This window comes from Poecilia mexicana, unplaced genomic scaffold (assembly GCF_051168715.1).
Source record: "Poecilia mexicana isolate PSO_F unplaced genomic scaffold, ASM5116871v1 scaffold_19, whole genome shotgun sequence".
NCBI lineage: Eukaryota > Metazoa > Chordata > Actinopteri > Cyprinodontiformes > Poeciliidae > Poecilia > Poecilia mexicana.
Window position 1 is genome coordinate 20797257 of NW_028263388.1, and position 16481 is coordinate 20813737.

Genomic DNA, 16481 nt, shown 5'->3' on the forward strand with positions numbered 1-16481 from the left:
TTCAGTAATTTTCTGTTTCTCTCTGTTCATCAGAAACATTAAAATTAGAGCGATATTCCTCCGTCACCGGGGAATTGAGTAATTATTTCCTGACTGTAGGAGAACCAGGACTGGAATAAGTAGAACAGCTGGAGTTATTTTATCACGACATTTTTTGCTCTGCATTGTGGGACAAAATTCACACAAATGACCCTCAAACATAAAGGAGTGTGAAAACTTTGTGTATTTATTTTGCATACATACTTATATACATTACCTATTAACAAAATATTCACTCTCTTGTATGTTTTAAACTTTTTTTATTTTGCTTTTAAAAATCAATCAAGAACAACAAAATTTGGCTTTTTAGACTAAACAATTTGCATTTTTGGTTTTGTGAATTGTTGCTATGTAAATAAATTAATAAAAATTTCTTCAAAATAAAGAAAATTTAGTGTTTAGTGTTAATATTAATTTTTACCTTCCTGGACCTACAGCATTATGCTGCCACCACCGTGCCTCACAGTAGGGATGGTGTGTTTGTTAAAGAGGTAAATAAATATGCAACACTTATTCTACTAAATAAATGTCACTATTTTGGAGAAATAAATATTTACCTCAATGTAAATGGGGATTTTTGGAATATCTTTAAATTTAGTTTATTATTACTGTTTATGGGCAATGTTGTTGGAATAGTTTGAATAAATTACTGTTTTTGTTTATGCTACGATCCACAAAATCTTACAAATGGCTACCAGAGTGTCTTATAAATCAAAAAAGACAATTTATGTACAGTATGTATGTACAGGACAGAGAGGAGCTAGGATGAATTAAAAGATATTCACAAAAATGTGGAGAATTTGTAAAAAGTAAGAATTATTCCTGTTATGTGCAGCAGACCAGAAACCTTTAAAATTCAAAACCATGAATCTCAGGACGGCATTGATCCCAAGTAAAAACTCACTCCAACAACTCACCAATTTGTCAAATATTTCACGCTTTCAAAAGAAAGAAAAAAAAAGGTGACTAGGGATGTGAGAAAAAAAAGTGACAGTGTGGAGGAGTGAAGGAAATGGATAAAATCTGATTTTTTTTGAGGATTCACAACAAACACTGATGAGGAAAGATGTCCAACAGCGATCGCTCTCTTTCCAGATAAAAACTCTGCTTCAGAACAGCAGCTAGCCAACCACCTGTTACCTAGCAACCCCAGCAAAGCCCAGCCCGTCGCCTAGCAACCCAAACTAGCTCCAGCATGTTTGGTCAGCTGGTTTTACCACTGTATGGTTGTCCAATGGCTGCTGCCAAAGAGATGCGTATTGTTGTTGACTTGCTGCATTCTTATTGGTTGTACAGGAGGCTCTACTTCTGCTTTTCAAAGATGTACAGTGGTATAATTGCATATCTGCTTGCATCCATTTTCCCATGGGAGTGTAAATGTTGAGTTGGGAGGAGTATTATCATTAATGCCAAGTAGGGCTGAAATGATTAATAGGTTTAATAGAGATTAATCGATTATTGAAATAATCGTCAACTAATTTAGTAACCGATTAATCACTAATGCCCCTTTTCCACCGGTTCTACTTCAACAACCCGGCTCGGCCCGGCTCGACTCTGTTTCGGAGAGACCGCGTTTCCACCGGTGTTCTATCAGATAGCCCTACGCTGTCAGGACAGCATACATGCAGTGAGTATCTGTAGAATGTGACAGTTTTATTTAAACTGATTAATGGTCAGAATAATTGATCACTAAATTTACAATGAATCCAAAGCAGAAAAAAGCATCATGGATGTATTAAGAAATATACAAACTTATCCAGATTCTTCAATCAAATTCCCCAACTTTTGAGACTTCGCATGAAAACTAAAACAAAAACAGAGTCAAAAATGTTTTACTACTTGGCACCTTCATTTAAATTCACATGTGAGGTGTTCTTTAGTTTCATCAACAAAGTCATGAGACAACATGCTGACTGCAGAGGGCAGCTCAAGGTCAGACCTGCGACGCCGACAGTGGGGAAAGGAAAGGTAACAGGAGACAACAGGTAGAGGTGTGAAATATAATCTGACAGGGTGGAAAGTAGCAAGAGATTGAAGTGGAGGTGGGCTGAGTTTTTCTTTTTTCTCATGCAGGAGGTGTGGTTGGAAAGAGAGAGAGAGAGAGAGAGAGAGAACCAAAACAGAGTGTCGCTTTTCATTGCAGTTTACAAAGCAGCATATTAGGCTGCAACAGCGTACAGGGTCACTGAAGATAGAAGAAAAATTTGTGAATTTCTGCTAAAGAAAACTCTGAAATTTTGAGATTAAACTTTAAACTTTAAATTAAAGTTTTCCAGAAAGAAACTGGAAGTCTGAAAAGATGAAAATTTGTAAGAAAAAAAACTCTGAAATTTTCTAGAATTTTTTTTTTTTTAATTTTCTGAACTTCAAAGTTAAAAGTTTCCAAGTTTTGAAGCTCAGAAATTTCCAGACTCTCTAGAATATTTCTGAGATTGATCTCAAAATTTCCGAGTTTTTGGCAGAAATGTATTAATTTTTTTCTTCCTACAATGAACCTAATGCACCATCGCAGTAGATTGTTCTTTACATGTGTTATTTGTTAGGGATGCAAATAGTTAAACAACTTATGATTAATTGTTGATTAATGTTTCTTTATTTTAAAATTAGTTTCTATAACGTTTGTTTTAGAGACCTTCGTTCAGTGTTGCAGTTTGGCCGCCATGCAGCAGAGGGCACCACCGGTCATCTTTACAGGAGCCAGTTGGAAACAAGATGGCGGTTATCCCGAAACAGAAAGAGAAACGGTTGCAAAATATAATCACTGGAGAAGCTCCTTAAGTTATCGCCTTCGTATCGCTCATTCAGCCGAGATTCTTGACCAGAAATAACTGATTTGCTGCAATGTGATGAGAAAAGGCAGAGGGCATAACAGAAAAATTTCAACGTGATGGGGGCAGGGGAAGACGTGATTCAATTTAACACGGTTGATTTTGCGGACGTAAATGCACTTATGGAGTGACGTTTTAACATTCCTTCCAGTATTTAATACAGATGACACAAAATAATTCAGAAATTGTTTTTTAGCATATTATGAAAAAAATTGCCCTTTATGTTAAGATCTAAAAACTCAGGTTTTTAAGACAGCAGCTAATTGTTAGTCTATTGAATCAACTTTAGATTAACTCATTAATTGACAACTTGTTGCATCCTTATTATTTGTGTAAGTAGAAAACAGTGGTAACTTTTTCTGAGAGCAGCATGGCACACCACAGGCGGAAAAGAAAAAGTTTTCTGTGACTTTGCTAAGGTTTATTTTGTGCCCCTTTAATGGAGATGGCCGGCCTCTGTGGCTTGCGCAGAGTAAATTCATTACTGCTGCAGACAACATGCGGCTGATGAAGCCAAGTTGGGGATCTGAGTCTCAATTTGTGATTCAGTGAAAAATTATAGGCAGTTTTTACTGTTTTTCCAGGAAGTCTGCGCTGGATTTGATGTTCACACATTTGGTATAAAACCATAAGTACTTTTGATTATATGCATCTCACTAAGCATGTAGCACACAAAGAGTCGTAAAATATATATTAGTGAAAATTGTCTTTTACTGTTTCAGGGAATAAAACAGACAGGAATATGTGATCAATCCTGGGAACAATTAGCAAATTCCACTGTTCTTACTTGCAGAGTCATAATTAGACCAATTATGCCAAACAAAAACTTCTATGTTTTATTTGTAAAAACACAGAAAAAGAGCATTTTTAATTCTTTCTATGTATTTATGGAACATCTGAATAACTGGTTTAACATGGCAAAGAATAAACTAATGTCTGCAATATGTTTTTTTTTCATGAAATAAATTAATATTCCATGACAGAATCACACCAGTGGTAAGTTAAAATATTGTTTTTTGTTGTTATTTAGTTGAAAATTATGTTTTTATTTTAATTTTCATTAAATTTCAACATCAGAAGGAAACATACACATCTTCTTTTCTGTTACCTGAAGTGCACAAAGTAAGGATATTTGTATGCTTAACTACATATTATTGGTATGGATGCACGATATATCGGATATATTGGCATCAATATCAATATAGAGCGATATCAGTAAATAAACCATAAACAAAACTGGGCCAGTATTAACAACCAATATTTATTTCCAACTTGTTGCCTTTTTGTAAAAATGTCAAAAAAGTAGAGAAATATATATAATATTGTCCAAAACGTCTATATTAATATTGGATATCGATCCAAATTTTTATATCGATGCAACCCTAATATTACCCTACAAAATTCAAGTGTAGCATGTTCGCTTATGTCTTTTTTTTAATCCTGCAGTTTTGTTTTGCAATTTCTGCCACTTCCTGGAGAACATTGATTTCTTGGTTGTGTTTTCATCAACAAAATGCGCTGATTAAATAAAAATAATGGTGTGGTTCATTTGTGAACACAGTTGTTTGTGTCTTAACGTTCTTTGCATGTGAAAAACAGATCCAATTTCATGCACTTTTGGCACAATAGTTGTTCCATACCAGGAATGTGCGCTCAAAACCACAAATTATTTTTTGTTTACATAGATGTATGCACTCACATCAGTTTCACTGCACATTCAGACTGGTTGTACTGCTTTTGAGCAAAACTGCATGAAAAGTGGGGGTGTTAAAACATATATGAGTCTAAAGCTGACCTGCTGAATGCCATCTGGCAGGTTTCTGACCCGGGTGTCCAGGTGACCGTGCAGCAGCTCCTCCTCTGAGTGGATCTGTTGCAAGAGCCGCTTGGGTTGGACGACCTCCTCTGCAGAGGGCAACCTCACCCATTCCCCCACACCTGCTTGGAGGGCAAACCAAAATGAAAAACTGCCCCAAACAGCCCATTTATCTCCGTTTTTAATTAGATGCATGTGCAAAAATGGTGGGTAAATAAAATAAATCCACGTTTTTACCTGTCTCGGCGTACCTCGCACAGACTGCGGCGAACAGTAGGCATCTCACAGGGATCATGATGCTCACATAGTCCCAGTGATTTCCTCGGAGCTGCGCCGTTAGATGACCCGCCAGGAGCCGAGAGGAGCGCAGCGGGACTGATGCTGAACACCACAGCGGCTTTCCTCTTCTCTTAAACGCGACGCCCGCATTTCGCAGAGACCGTCCCCACGGTGCGCGGGGTGAAAACACGCGGATGGGGTTTCCTAAAAACGCACCTGTCTGGCTTTACGCGCGTGTGTCGGCTGCTAAGAGAGAGCAGGAGTCCGCGCGAGGAGCGTGGAGAGACGCAGCACGTGGGGCTTTACGTGCTCCCCCACCCCCTCCCTACGTGGGGAGATGAGCCCTGATGGGTCTGAAACTACAATCACCTAAACATGATTGACAGAAAGGTTGGCTTTGCCAGAACATCCCGGATGAACCGATTCACCAAAACAAAAGCACCAAGTTACCATGGCAACCAGAGGAGGAGAGGGTACGCCAATCTGAATATCAGTAGAGAAAAAGGAAGAGTAAAAAATGTCCGCCAAAAAGCTAAGAAATATTGATCACAAAAATTATATAAAAAAGAGGTAATTTCTCAGTATAAGTTGAAAATTTGAAATTGAGATTAATTTCTGAATTTTTCTAGAAAAAAACTTGGAAATTTCTGAGTTCGATCTGTTGAACATTTGGTGGAAAAAATGTCAACATTTTAAATTAATATCAGAACATTTCTAGAAAAAGCAAAGACATTTCTGAGTTTAACTGCTTGAAAATTCGGTGAAAAAAAATTCTAATTTTAAAATCAATCTCAGAAATTTTCTAGAAAAAACAAGAACATTTCTGAGTTTGAAAAGTAGAAATTTAGCATGGAAATAAAAGTCAGGATGTTTTACATTAATTTCAGAATTTTCAAAGAAAAACAAGGAAATTCCTCAGTTTCATAAGTCTAAAATTTGCTAGAATAAAAATGTAAAAAATTCCCAAGTTTCTTTGAGAGAATTTTAGTGTTTACTCTTGTATTTTCGACTTTCACTTTTGCAATAAAATTTTACATTTTGCAGCACGTGTTAAGGCCAAAAAACAAGAAAATTTATGAGTTTGGAAAATCAAAATTTTACTTGGAAAAAAAATCTGGAATTTTGAGGCTAATCGCAGAAATTTTCTATAAAACGTGGAAATTCCTGAGTTTGATCAGTTGAGATATTTGCCGTTCTGGGAAAATCTTGGGAAAAAAAATAAAATTTTGAGATTAGTCTCAAAATTTCTGAGGTTTTACTGGTACATTTTTGACTTTTGCATTAAAATTTTACACTGGGCATATGCTGCTGATACATGTATGTTCTAGAAAATACAATAACATTTCTTCAAGCATTTCCTCAAGTAAAATTAAAAAGTACAGAGTAGTAAAAGTACTACAAAAAGTTTTTTCCAAAAAGATTACTCTTGTAAATGTACCTAACTCAAATTTACTGATATTTGATAGTGGCGAAAATAATAAGAATTAAATTTTTGATAATACTTTGTTTTTTGATTTAACATTAAATGAAATTTATTGAGATGACAATAAATCAAAATCCATATGATAATTTTTTCAGATAAATTCTCACCCCTTCAGATCTGGAAAGTTATGGACTCTGGACGTAGAAAATGGGGATTAAATACCAAATATTGTTGATGCCAGCAGGAAGTTGGTCCGATGAACCAACAGGACGCATCGACCTGCAGCTGCCCTTCCTTTCACCTCCCGCTTCTCTCCAACAAGCGTCAGCATTTACTTAGATCAGTGTTTCTCAATTCCGGTCCTCAGGCCCCCCTGCCCTGCATGGTTTAGGCGTTTCCCTTCTGCTACACACCTGGATTGAATCTGTGGGTGATTAACAGGCTTCTGCAGTACTTGATGGGCATGCAATCATGTGAATCAGCTGTTCTGGAATAGAGGCACATCTAAAACATGCAGAGCAGGGGGGCCTGAGGCCTGGAATTGAGAAGCACTGACTTAGATGAAGGGCAAATAAACGCCTTTGTGACTAAAAACATTTATTGTAAAAAAGACACTGTACAACTTTTAAATTAGATTTCTCCTGGAGAACAGCTAAACTAAAAAATAAAAAATCCAGCACATTACTGTGAAATATCCTCTGGCCCACCTTCAGACGTTAATCTGACAGTTTGTGTCGTCAGCCGTATGAACGCCTCGCCTGTTGGACATGTGGGACCGGATCCAGGCGCAGCACTTACAGTAATTGAGTAAAGCCTGCCTGCCCTTTCAGAAAGCGGCCTCATTAACTTCCCCAAACCGCCGCGTGTTCCCGGACAGAAATACTGAACGGACCGCAGTCAGCAAAACAAACCGAACCTCACATCAGGGTCCAAACCGCAGAGAGAACCAGGAAGAAAGGGCTGCGCGATATTAACAAGAAAATTGGACTTTTTATCGTCAGAGAACCGATTTACGATCTTAATTTATTTTTAATAGTAACAAAAATACATTAATTAAAAAAAGTGTGATGAGTATTAGGGCCATATTAAGATTAAAAATAAAATAAAGTTACGAGAATGTCAGAATTTTGAGAATAAATTCATAATATTACGAGATTAAAGCTGCAATATTATAATAAAGTTTAAATAATACAAGAATAAAGTTGTAATTGTACAGTAGTTATATTTCAAGACTAAAGTAAATATTTCGAGAGTAAAGTTGTACAAAAATAAAGTCAAAATAATACAATAAAATTGTAACACTACGAGAATTAATTCGTAATATTACAAAAACAAAGTCGTAGCGATAGTCAAAATTTAAAGAATAAAGTTTCAAGAATAAAGTCATAATATTTGAGAATACAGTTGAAATATAATAGACATAAAATTTCCAGATTAAACTCAATATTATGAGAATAATGTAATAATTCCAGAATAAATTAATCAATTTTATGACCATTTTGGTAATACGACTTTTTTCTTGTATTATTTCTACTTCAGTCTTGTACAATATTATTCTTGTAATTTTATTATTTTTGTTTTCTTATAGTGACCCTAATAAAACTTTATTTTCCAAAAATAAAGTTTTCAAAACCAAAAATTCGATTAATTGATAAAATTGATTTATCGCCGAGCCCTAAAAAGAAAGGAAGAAAGAAAAAATCATAAATTCAGTACTTCGAAAGAGGCAGAAAGAAAAAAAATGTTACGTAGCCCCTTTAAAACAGCAACTTTATAAACTCATAAAACATTAAATGTTAAATATTTATTCAGTGTAAAAACATTTGACATTTCATCAAATTCATCCAGTTACTAAAAACAAAACTTTAAAACCCAACAACTCAGTGCTGAACCTCAACAATCTGCACCACAGTTCTGGAAAACGTCGCTGGGTCGACGTCCTCGCCGCAAAGCGCCGCCGCCGGCTGCAGGACGGTGTGCAGGTGCGACTCGTAGCTGCTGTCGTGCATCCAGGGACACGGCCGGTGGAGCAGCTCCTTGTCGAGCTCGCCGCTCACCGGTGGCGCCGGCGCCGACAGAAGGTCGCGGTCCCAGTCGGAGTCCGACGACTCCGCGGCGCGCGTTGCCAGGTCCGGGATGAGCGCCGGCTCGATGCACTCAGAGGCCGAATGGGGATGCGAACGCTCAGCGTCTCGATCTGAGATTGCAGCTGGAGGTTTTTTGTCGTCTCCAGGGAAACCGAAGTCTGCTGAGTCAATCTGAAACAGAGTCGGAGTGAAATTCTGAGCGGCAGAGACGGAAAACGAGCTGAGCGTCTCAGGGAAACGTCGCCACACTGGATCAAACGATAAACGGTCCACAGCGTTCGCCATGTTGTCAGTTTGTGGTTTCAATGGGAAGCGTCCGTTCTCGGCCGTCCTCCTCCTCTTGCTGCTCCTATGTTCAGGGCTGGCAGACCTGCAGCGCTTCCTGGGGTTTGGTGCTGCCGCGGACAATCGAGGGAATGAACTCCATCTACTCGAAGGCCGAGTGGGAAACTTTACACCCTTTTCTTCCTCCAAACCATCTGAAAACGCAGGAAGTAACGAAGGCAGGGGAAGCGCTGACCCACAAGTCTGTAATCCATGAGTTTCCTCTAAGCTAAACTTCTGAGGACTGAGAATGGGCGGTTCTGGGTACGGGCTGTGTGGATCCAGGATGCTGTGGGAGTGGGGAACCTGTGGGCTGAGAACCGGCGGCAGGGAGCACGGATCCAGAGCGTCCGGACAGGAAGTGTCCAGCTGTTGGTCCAGAGGCTCAATGGTGAGGACAGGCATCGTCGGGCTGGACGCCTCAGGCTGGACATGGCTGTCAGTCGGGTCAGAAGAAACGTTTCGGCTTGTAAATTTTAAATCTGCTTGGTCAGAATCGTCTCGTTTGAGGTCCTGAACAGCGTCCTCAACTTCAGCATCAGTACAAAGTTCTAGTTCATCGACAGGCAGAGGAGTCAATGCTCGGCTGAAGGAGAGAAAAAAAAAGAGAAAAGTTGAGGAAAACTGAAGAACTGTGGTTTAAAAACGTCAACTGTGTTTTACAAAAGTAAGACGGAGTATTAGGGCCACACTAAAAAAATAAAACAAATTAAAACTATGAGAATAAAGCCAGTTCCCCCAGAAAACTTTAATGGCGTTAAGGCAGCCATTCATCCAGCGGCCTGTCGTGTTTTTGAGTTAAAAAATGTTTGAAGTTAACAGGAAGTTTGAAAATATCACTTCATAATTATGTATTAATAAAAGATTGGAAGAGTAACACCTGAACACCAACTATAACGTCTTAAAAAATGTAAACATTTTAAAAAGATTTAACAAATAAGCAATGCTGAGCCTGGTGGCCCGCCAGGCTTATAATGCACTGAAGGAAACCCTGAAACTCATAGTATTATTAGAATAAAGTCAAGATATTAAAATGAAAATAAAGTCGCAGCATTATAGTATTACAAGAATAAATTCGAGTACAAAGCCGTTTGGAAATGAAGCGGTTATATTATGAGAATAAAGTCGGACAAAAATAAAGTAAATTTACAAATTCATTCTCTTAATTTAATTTTTTTATTTTTCTCATTATGGCCCCAATACTTTGCTGTACAAAACTATTCATACCTGTTGAACATTTGGACCTTTACAACTGCAAACGTCAATCTAGATTTCTGTGGTTTTATTGATCAGGGCAACACAAAGTGCTGGAGGAGTATGAAGTGAAACGCAAAGGGCTGACAGCCAAGTCTCACAATAATCAATTAATCAATTAATCGCATGAGGAATTAAAACGAGCTTAAAAACAAGTCGATATTTTTACACAGAGCTGTAAATATTGGTGAACTCTACCTTTGTTCAGGCTGCTGAGGTAGGTTTGGGTCGAATCCTGGAAGCATCGCAGCCACAATCTGATCCACGGATTCGTAGTTCGAGTCGTCGAGCACAAACGAACGGTGAGAGTCCGACTGTAAATGCTGCAACGGCAAAAAACTATGAAAGCTGCAAAAAATATAAAAATAGAGACAAAGAAAGAAGAAAGACTCCCACCTCCTCCAGATTCGCAAACGTTTCACGACAACATTCGCAGTAGGAAGCGTCTTTTCTGCGCGGCCGCCACGGGGACGGGTTGCAGCTCAGCTGGGTCGGGGATTTTTCCTTTGAGTTGTTTTCAACTTTATTTTCCCTAATTAAGGATAAAAACTAAAGTAAACACCAAAAACTGACGAGACTTGGTTAGCAGTTTATGAAGGGGAGATGAACAAACCTCTTTTTATCGTTTCCTTGCCCAAACAGAGGAGGAGGAGGAGATTCGAAGGGACTGAATCGACCCAAGAAGTACAGAGAAGGAAAAGCCACTGACTGCATGTGCAGAGGCTTGTACTTCCTGGTTTTGTTGCAAGAATAAATAAAAAAAAACACAAAATAAACAGCAATGCTTGGACTTGTATTCATTAAAGATTCATCTATTCGTCCTGAGCGATGTCATGCTTTATTAAATATTTTAAATAAAATTTAGAAGTCTTATTGCTGAAAGTTTGTTGCAGTTTATTTCTAGATGACCTACTGTTTATGTCAGTTTTAGTTTCTTTATAATTTATTTTAGTGCTATACTCCTAATTGCACAGGCAGAACAAATTAAAGTTGTGTAGTTTTTACATGTTTTGGCCGAATGCGTTTGCAATTCAGTAGATTTATATCTGTGTTTAATAAAAAGGAAAATGTTAAGTCAGTTCAGCACTGAACCTCAGACATCGGTATTGGTATCGGAAGAGGAAAACCTGGATCGGTGCATTCCTACAGAATTCATTATGGAATAATCTGATAAAAAAAGCTGCAAAAATAATTCTGTTCATGAGAGGAAACAGGAAAAAAAGGTGGTCTGTATGTGATGGCTCATCTGGCCCCAGCTGGGCTTCCAGATCTAATGGGATCACTTTCCAGACATTAACCAGAGTCCTTCAATTACTTAACGAGAGGCCAAATGAAAGGATGTGTTCGCACATGGAGATCCCCTGCAGGAATGCACAGCAGAGCCTCATCAAAAGAAATCGAATACGCCTCAGCGGCGGCGCCCTGGGGAGCGGATCCTCCGGGGTTTGTTCGTCATGTTACATGATGAGACCTCTTAACGAGTTCAATTAGGAAAGTCAGCTGGAGTGAAAAGCAGCGTGACCCAGTGTTACTTTGGCTTCTGCTTAATTTCATTACATTTTCCTCAAAAATGTTTTTAGGATCTTTTTTCTTTTTATCGAGATATACAAAAGGGGAAATGGTAAAGTATTTTCCAAATATATTTATCTAATTTTAGAAAAATATAGTTTTTAGTTACTTATGTCTCAACATAGTTTTACTTTAATCTTTTTTGTTTTTCAAAAATGAAAAATTACAAATGTGGTGTTAGTAAAATATTTCCAAATTTCTATTTTTTTTTTCCTTTTAGAAAATGCACATTTTATTTCTATTAAATTAGTTAGGATAATTAAAGTGAAACGAAACGAAAGGAGAAACGAAACGAAAGGAGAAACTCACCGGTTTGCGTCTTCAATTTTAAGATACGGAGCTCGTAAAGCTGTAGCTGTGATAAAAACAACCAGAAAATATTACATTAGCTAGTGCAGAGTAGACATATGAAACTGGAGAACAGATACTAACCTTTGACAGCAGGCACACTTTGTTTGGTGGATGACTTCTACACAAATATGAACAAAAACGTATCAGAGTTCAAACTTTAAAACACATCTAGACAGGTTTCTGCTGTTAAAAATACATGAGCAATTGTTTTCAGTGCACTTATATGCAATCTATAAGTTTTATAATATTTTTTTTCTTACTTCAGGCCTTTTGGGTTTAGCGCTGAAGCTCTCTCGACTCAAATGCTTCAGATATAAAAGGACATCTGGCAGCAAATTAAGGAACAAACTACCAAACTGTAGCAACAAACACATTTTTATAATCAACTATTTCCTTTAAAAGTGAAAATCCTGGGGAATCTGGAAAACAATAATATTTCACATTCAATAAATCAAATTTATGCATTTTTTTAGGTTGACATGGAGGATAAATTCAAGAATTTAAGACATTTACAGACAGACTGCTTAAGCTGTGTGATGCAACAGATTGTGGCGCCACCTGCTGTAAGCGCTGAGTGTTGCATGTTTTCGCCACTAAGGATACCGTCCACATACAAAATCTTGACTCCCCATGATTGCGCGTTGGACAACACACTGCTCCTCTGCTGCCGCTCCTGCAGAAAACACAGAGCAGAAACAAGCAGAATTCAACACTTCACACAAATAAAGGCTTTTTAAAATTTATTTTAATTTTGTTTACTTACGTTGTTGCAGATAGCTTTTTCAAGAAGAGCCTTCCCCCGGCTGCCACAAGCCTGAGGAGACAAAACCAGTTCACATGTGCAGTAAAGTACGCAGCATGATGACTGTTTATTTCAATGCTACAATCACAACCTTCAGTTTGTTTTGTAGTGATTTTATGCAATAAACCAACACAAACGGGGGTATAAAGGTAAAAGGGGAAAAAAAGAAAACATTGATTCAAAAAACTCTGAAAAGTGAAGATTGCATTTTTAATCAAAGCTCTAAAAATGGAAAAAATAAATTTAGATTTTAAAAAACTAAAGGTGAAGAGGAATAGGAAAAACAATCAGAGGGCTTCAAGTGTGGAATAATTATGTTAAATCTGTGTTTTTCACTATTTAAATAAAAATGTATAAAAATCACTTGCTAAACAAATAAAATTGTGTTTGATTATGTTTTCTTTTATGAATTTGTCTACAGACTCAGCTTTTAGAAAAATATACATTATATAGATTCTGCTGCTTTGATTCTGATGATACTTTATGTATTAAAAAAGTGAAGATAAGATCCAACAACTATTTTTAGTCTACGCTTCATGTTCTGGCTATTGACAGAAATTTAAATATAGTTTTTTTATTTCTGTACTTGTTTTGTTTTTTCAGCATTGTGTGTGCTCTTTTGTTTTTTGACTTCCGCATGGATTGCTAAAAATGACTAAATGAATAATTAAATGAATATATAACATACAATATAAACGTAAAGAGTATAACACAAGTGAAGGTTTGTATTTGTAATTTTTTCTCTCTTTCTACTTCATAACTATGTGCTACTTTGTGTTGTTCTATCCCACATTAAACATTACTGGTTTGGCACAATTTTTAAAGGTCATGAATACATTTGCAAACTGCATTTCATGTTAGAGTTTGTTTGGAGGTTAGAGGAATATTTTACCACCAGTCGAGGATTCACGGGTGGCTGTTTGTCTTTGCTGAGGCAATTATCTGGCTTCTTCATCAGATGCTGGCTTCCTTCGTTTGTCCCTTTTTCTTCACCTTTCTTCTCCTCTTTTAGACTCTCCTGGCTTCCAGTCACAACAAAGGTGACATCTTTATGCAGGAAGCTCTCAACCTTCTTCAGAAGAAAAAAAACAGAACATCAGTTTTTGCTGGGATGGGACATTTTATAAAATAAACTGGTGCATTCCCCTCCCCCCCACCCATCTGCTCCTGTAGGATTTTTACGCATGCTCACCCCTCCTAACAGAGGAATGGCCTCCAGCAGCAGGGTGGTTGAGCGTTTCTTCACATTGTCGAGGTAGAAGGTCTTCCCCTCCAGTTTCTTGTCTCCAGCACAGAGTCGGCCGAGAAGCCCTTGCTCCTTTGTAGACTGCTGAGGCTGCATGGCCGAAGCGCTGCAAAGGAGTTCACCGCAACAATTTAGATTGAATGTAAAACATTGGCTAAAAAGTGTAATATGAAACCTGACAAAAATACAAACAGGGTTTCCCTCGATGTACTATAAGCCTGGCGGGCCACCAGGCTTTATTTATGCCCCCACCAGGCTGAGAATTGCTTATTTATTTAAGTTTTTTTCAATGTTGGCATTTTTTAAGACTTTATAGTTGGTGTTCAGGCATTAATCTTCCAATCTTTCAATAACACATAATTATTAAGTGATATTTAAAAATTTCCTGTCAACTTTAAACATGTTTTAACTCAAAAACACGGCGGGCCACGGGATGAATGACTGCCTAGCGCCCAGCCACCGGCCTAAGCAAGTTTTCTGGGGGAAACCTTCTCAGTTAATATTTTCATAGGCCCATGTCAATTATGTACAGTCCAATTTGAAGTGCAAAGAGTAAATGCATAAATACTTTATTGATTATTTAAACAGGACAGTGCACATTAATAAACGTACAATGTTTAGCAAAATGCTCATTTTCATCCATAGTCCTGTACTCGGTATTAGAGTTGGGCAATATGGACTTAAAGGTTTATCACGATACTTCGCAGTTCCATTGTGATAACAACAAAAAAAATTTATTACATCTCTAAAGTAACTACAGCTCTGGAGAAAATTAAGAAACTACTTAAAATGATCAGCTTTTCTGATTTTACTTCTTATATGTTTGAGTAAAATGAACATTGTTCTTTTATTATACAAACTACTGACAACATGTCTCTGAAATTCCAAGTAAAAATGTAGTTTTTATTTGCAGAAAATGAGAAATGGTCAAAATAGACAAAAAGATGAAGTCACATAAAGAAGTTTAATTTATATCAGTAACTCTATTTTCAAATTCACCGGCATTTATTGATGCTTTTATTGAAAAAAGAAAAACCCTGATAAAATAGTGAAACTATCAAACTCGACAATAAGGACAGTTTAGGGGGTTTAAATATTGCTAATTGGAATTCAAAGTGAGAAAGATAAATCAAAACTCTTACCACGACATGACAAATGATTCACAACTGCAAGGATAACGCAAAAACAAAATCTACTATAAGTTCCTGGAACTTAAGCGTTTTGGTATCTTGTCCAAACTCAATAAATTAACTTGGAAAACATTATTTTCCCCTTTTGATTAATCAGTTTACCTGCTGACCAGAACATTAAAAAGAAAAGTTTAAATTTAAAGGAATACTATAGATATCACTATGCAATTTTCAAATTGACATTTAGAAGTTTCAAAATGAGTAATGATAATTTTCAAGTAACCATTTAATTTGACAAACCCACATTTACAATGACAAGGGGGCGGCTACAACACATTTTAAAGCTCTAATGTAACTTTTGAGTAAGAATTTAAATGTCCTGATCGTAATAAAATTGGATTTGCCTTTGTGGGACGAAACATCTACAACTATTTTGACATTGTTGTGTTTAAATCTTTCCTCCTATCTAGAATAACTATTAGTTACTGCTGAATGTTTACCTGCTTTCTCCTCAATGGTCAAACTGGGAGGTTTTTCTTCTAATCAATCGAGAATTACATCTCAATCTATATCTTTTGAATTTTATTTTACAAACTAACAGCGCAGCGCATTGACTCGCGAGCTTTAGCTGGCTTTAGCTAGCTTAGCTTTGCTCTCAACACAGACGGAAAACGTCTCAACTTGAAACACGGCTTCACATTCAAACATACACACAAGGAGTTACTAGATAAGACTGTGTACTTACGCTTAGTTATGGTCCTTGAAAACGTTTTTCGGTGAAAAGTTATCCATTTACCTCATTATAAGATGCTAAAAACCCAAACCGCCGCTTTTTCGAAAACAATGGTGACGTCACATCCGGAAGTTATTTTGTGGACATAGTGAAAGCGACTCTCGATTCACATGCTGCTTATTGTTTTTTATTTATGCATTACTTAGATACAAATCCATATATTTTAATTAGTACATACTAACATTTTATATTTTTATGTGTTTTCAGTCAAATTTGGAAAAACAATTTATGAAAAAAAGCTGTTTTACGTAAAACATGCGTATTCTTTATTTTTTATATTAAATATACTCTTAGGACTATACTTAGAAAATTGTACTATTTAAAAAGGATAAAGTGATCAGATCAGAGCAACGTTTTGTCATTGTTTTGTGTCCATGGTTCAGCTAAGTTTTAGACTAGCTTCTCGTTTCCAATACAGTGTGCCTATATATCAATTCACTCATTATCGCAATCCAATAAAACTAAATTTAGCTTATGAAAGGACTCAAGTAAAATATAGTTTACCGAATAAAGCAATATCTTACTGCGGCTTTCATTTTA

General features: G+C 36.9%; 2 protein-coding genes across 3 annotated transcripts in view; both read right to left on the minus strand.

The window, feature by feature from the left end:
- Positions 1-8043, minus strand: part of adam11 (ADAM metallopeptidase domain 11) — a 34721-nt gene extending 26678 nt beyond the window's left edge. Inside the window, exons 1-2 of one of the 2 annotated variants that reach the window (XM_088016449.1) lie at positions 4921-8043; positions 4663-4805 (exon numbers count right to left, since the gene is read on the minus strand). In XM_088016449.1, the coding sequence (XP_087872575.1) occupies positions 4663-4805; positions 4921-4978 (201 nt within the window). In that variant the 5' untranslated portion in view covers positions 4979-8043. Of the gene's footprint in view, positions 1-4662; positions 4809-4920 lie in introns of both variants that reach the window. The other variant, XM_088016448.1, reaches the window with a different exon arrangement.
- Positions 8044-8174: 131 nt separating this feature from the next.
- On the minus strand, positions 8175-16022 carry dbf4b (DBF4B-CDC7 kinase regulatory subunit). Its single transcript, XM_014976400.2, has 12 exons — positions 15894-16022; positions 13965-14124; positions 13665-13844; positions 12734-12784; positions 12574-12643; positions 12231-12295; positions 12052-12088; positions 11929-11974; positions 10664-10783; positions 10447-10582; positions 10249-10373; positions 8175-9382 (listed from the first exon to the last, which is right to left on the minus strand). Exons 2-12 carry the CDS (start codon positions 14112-14114, stop codon positions 8266-8268), a joined length of 2097 nt encoding a protein of 698 aa, XP_014831886.2. The 5' UTR covers positions 14115-14124; positions 15894-16022; the 3' UTR covers positions 8175-8265.
- Positions 16023-16481: the final 459 nt, after the last annotated feature.

Excerpts from the sequence above, each read along its gene's own strand:
- dbf4b (XM_014976400.2), bottom strand. The coding sequence starts at position 14,114 with ATGCAGCCTCAGCAGTCTACAAAGGAGCAAGGGCTTCTCGGCCGACTC. Across the intron at positions 12,089-12,230 it reads CTAAACCCAAAAGGCCTGAA|AAGTCATCCACCAAACAAAG; the intron begins GTAAGAAAAAAA and ends ATATTTGTGTAG. Across the intron at positions 10,583-10,663 it reads CAAGGAAACGATAAAAAGAG|GGAAAATAAAGTTGAAAACA; the intron begins GTTTGTTCATCT and ends ATCCTTAATTAG.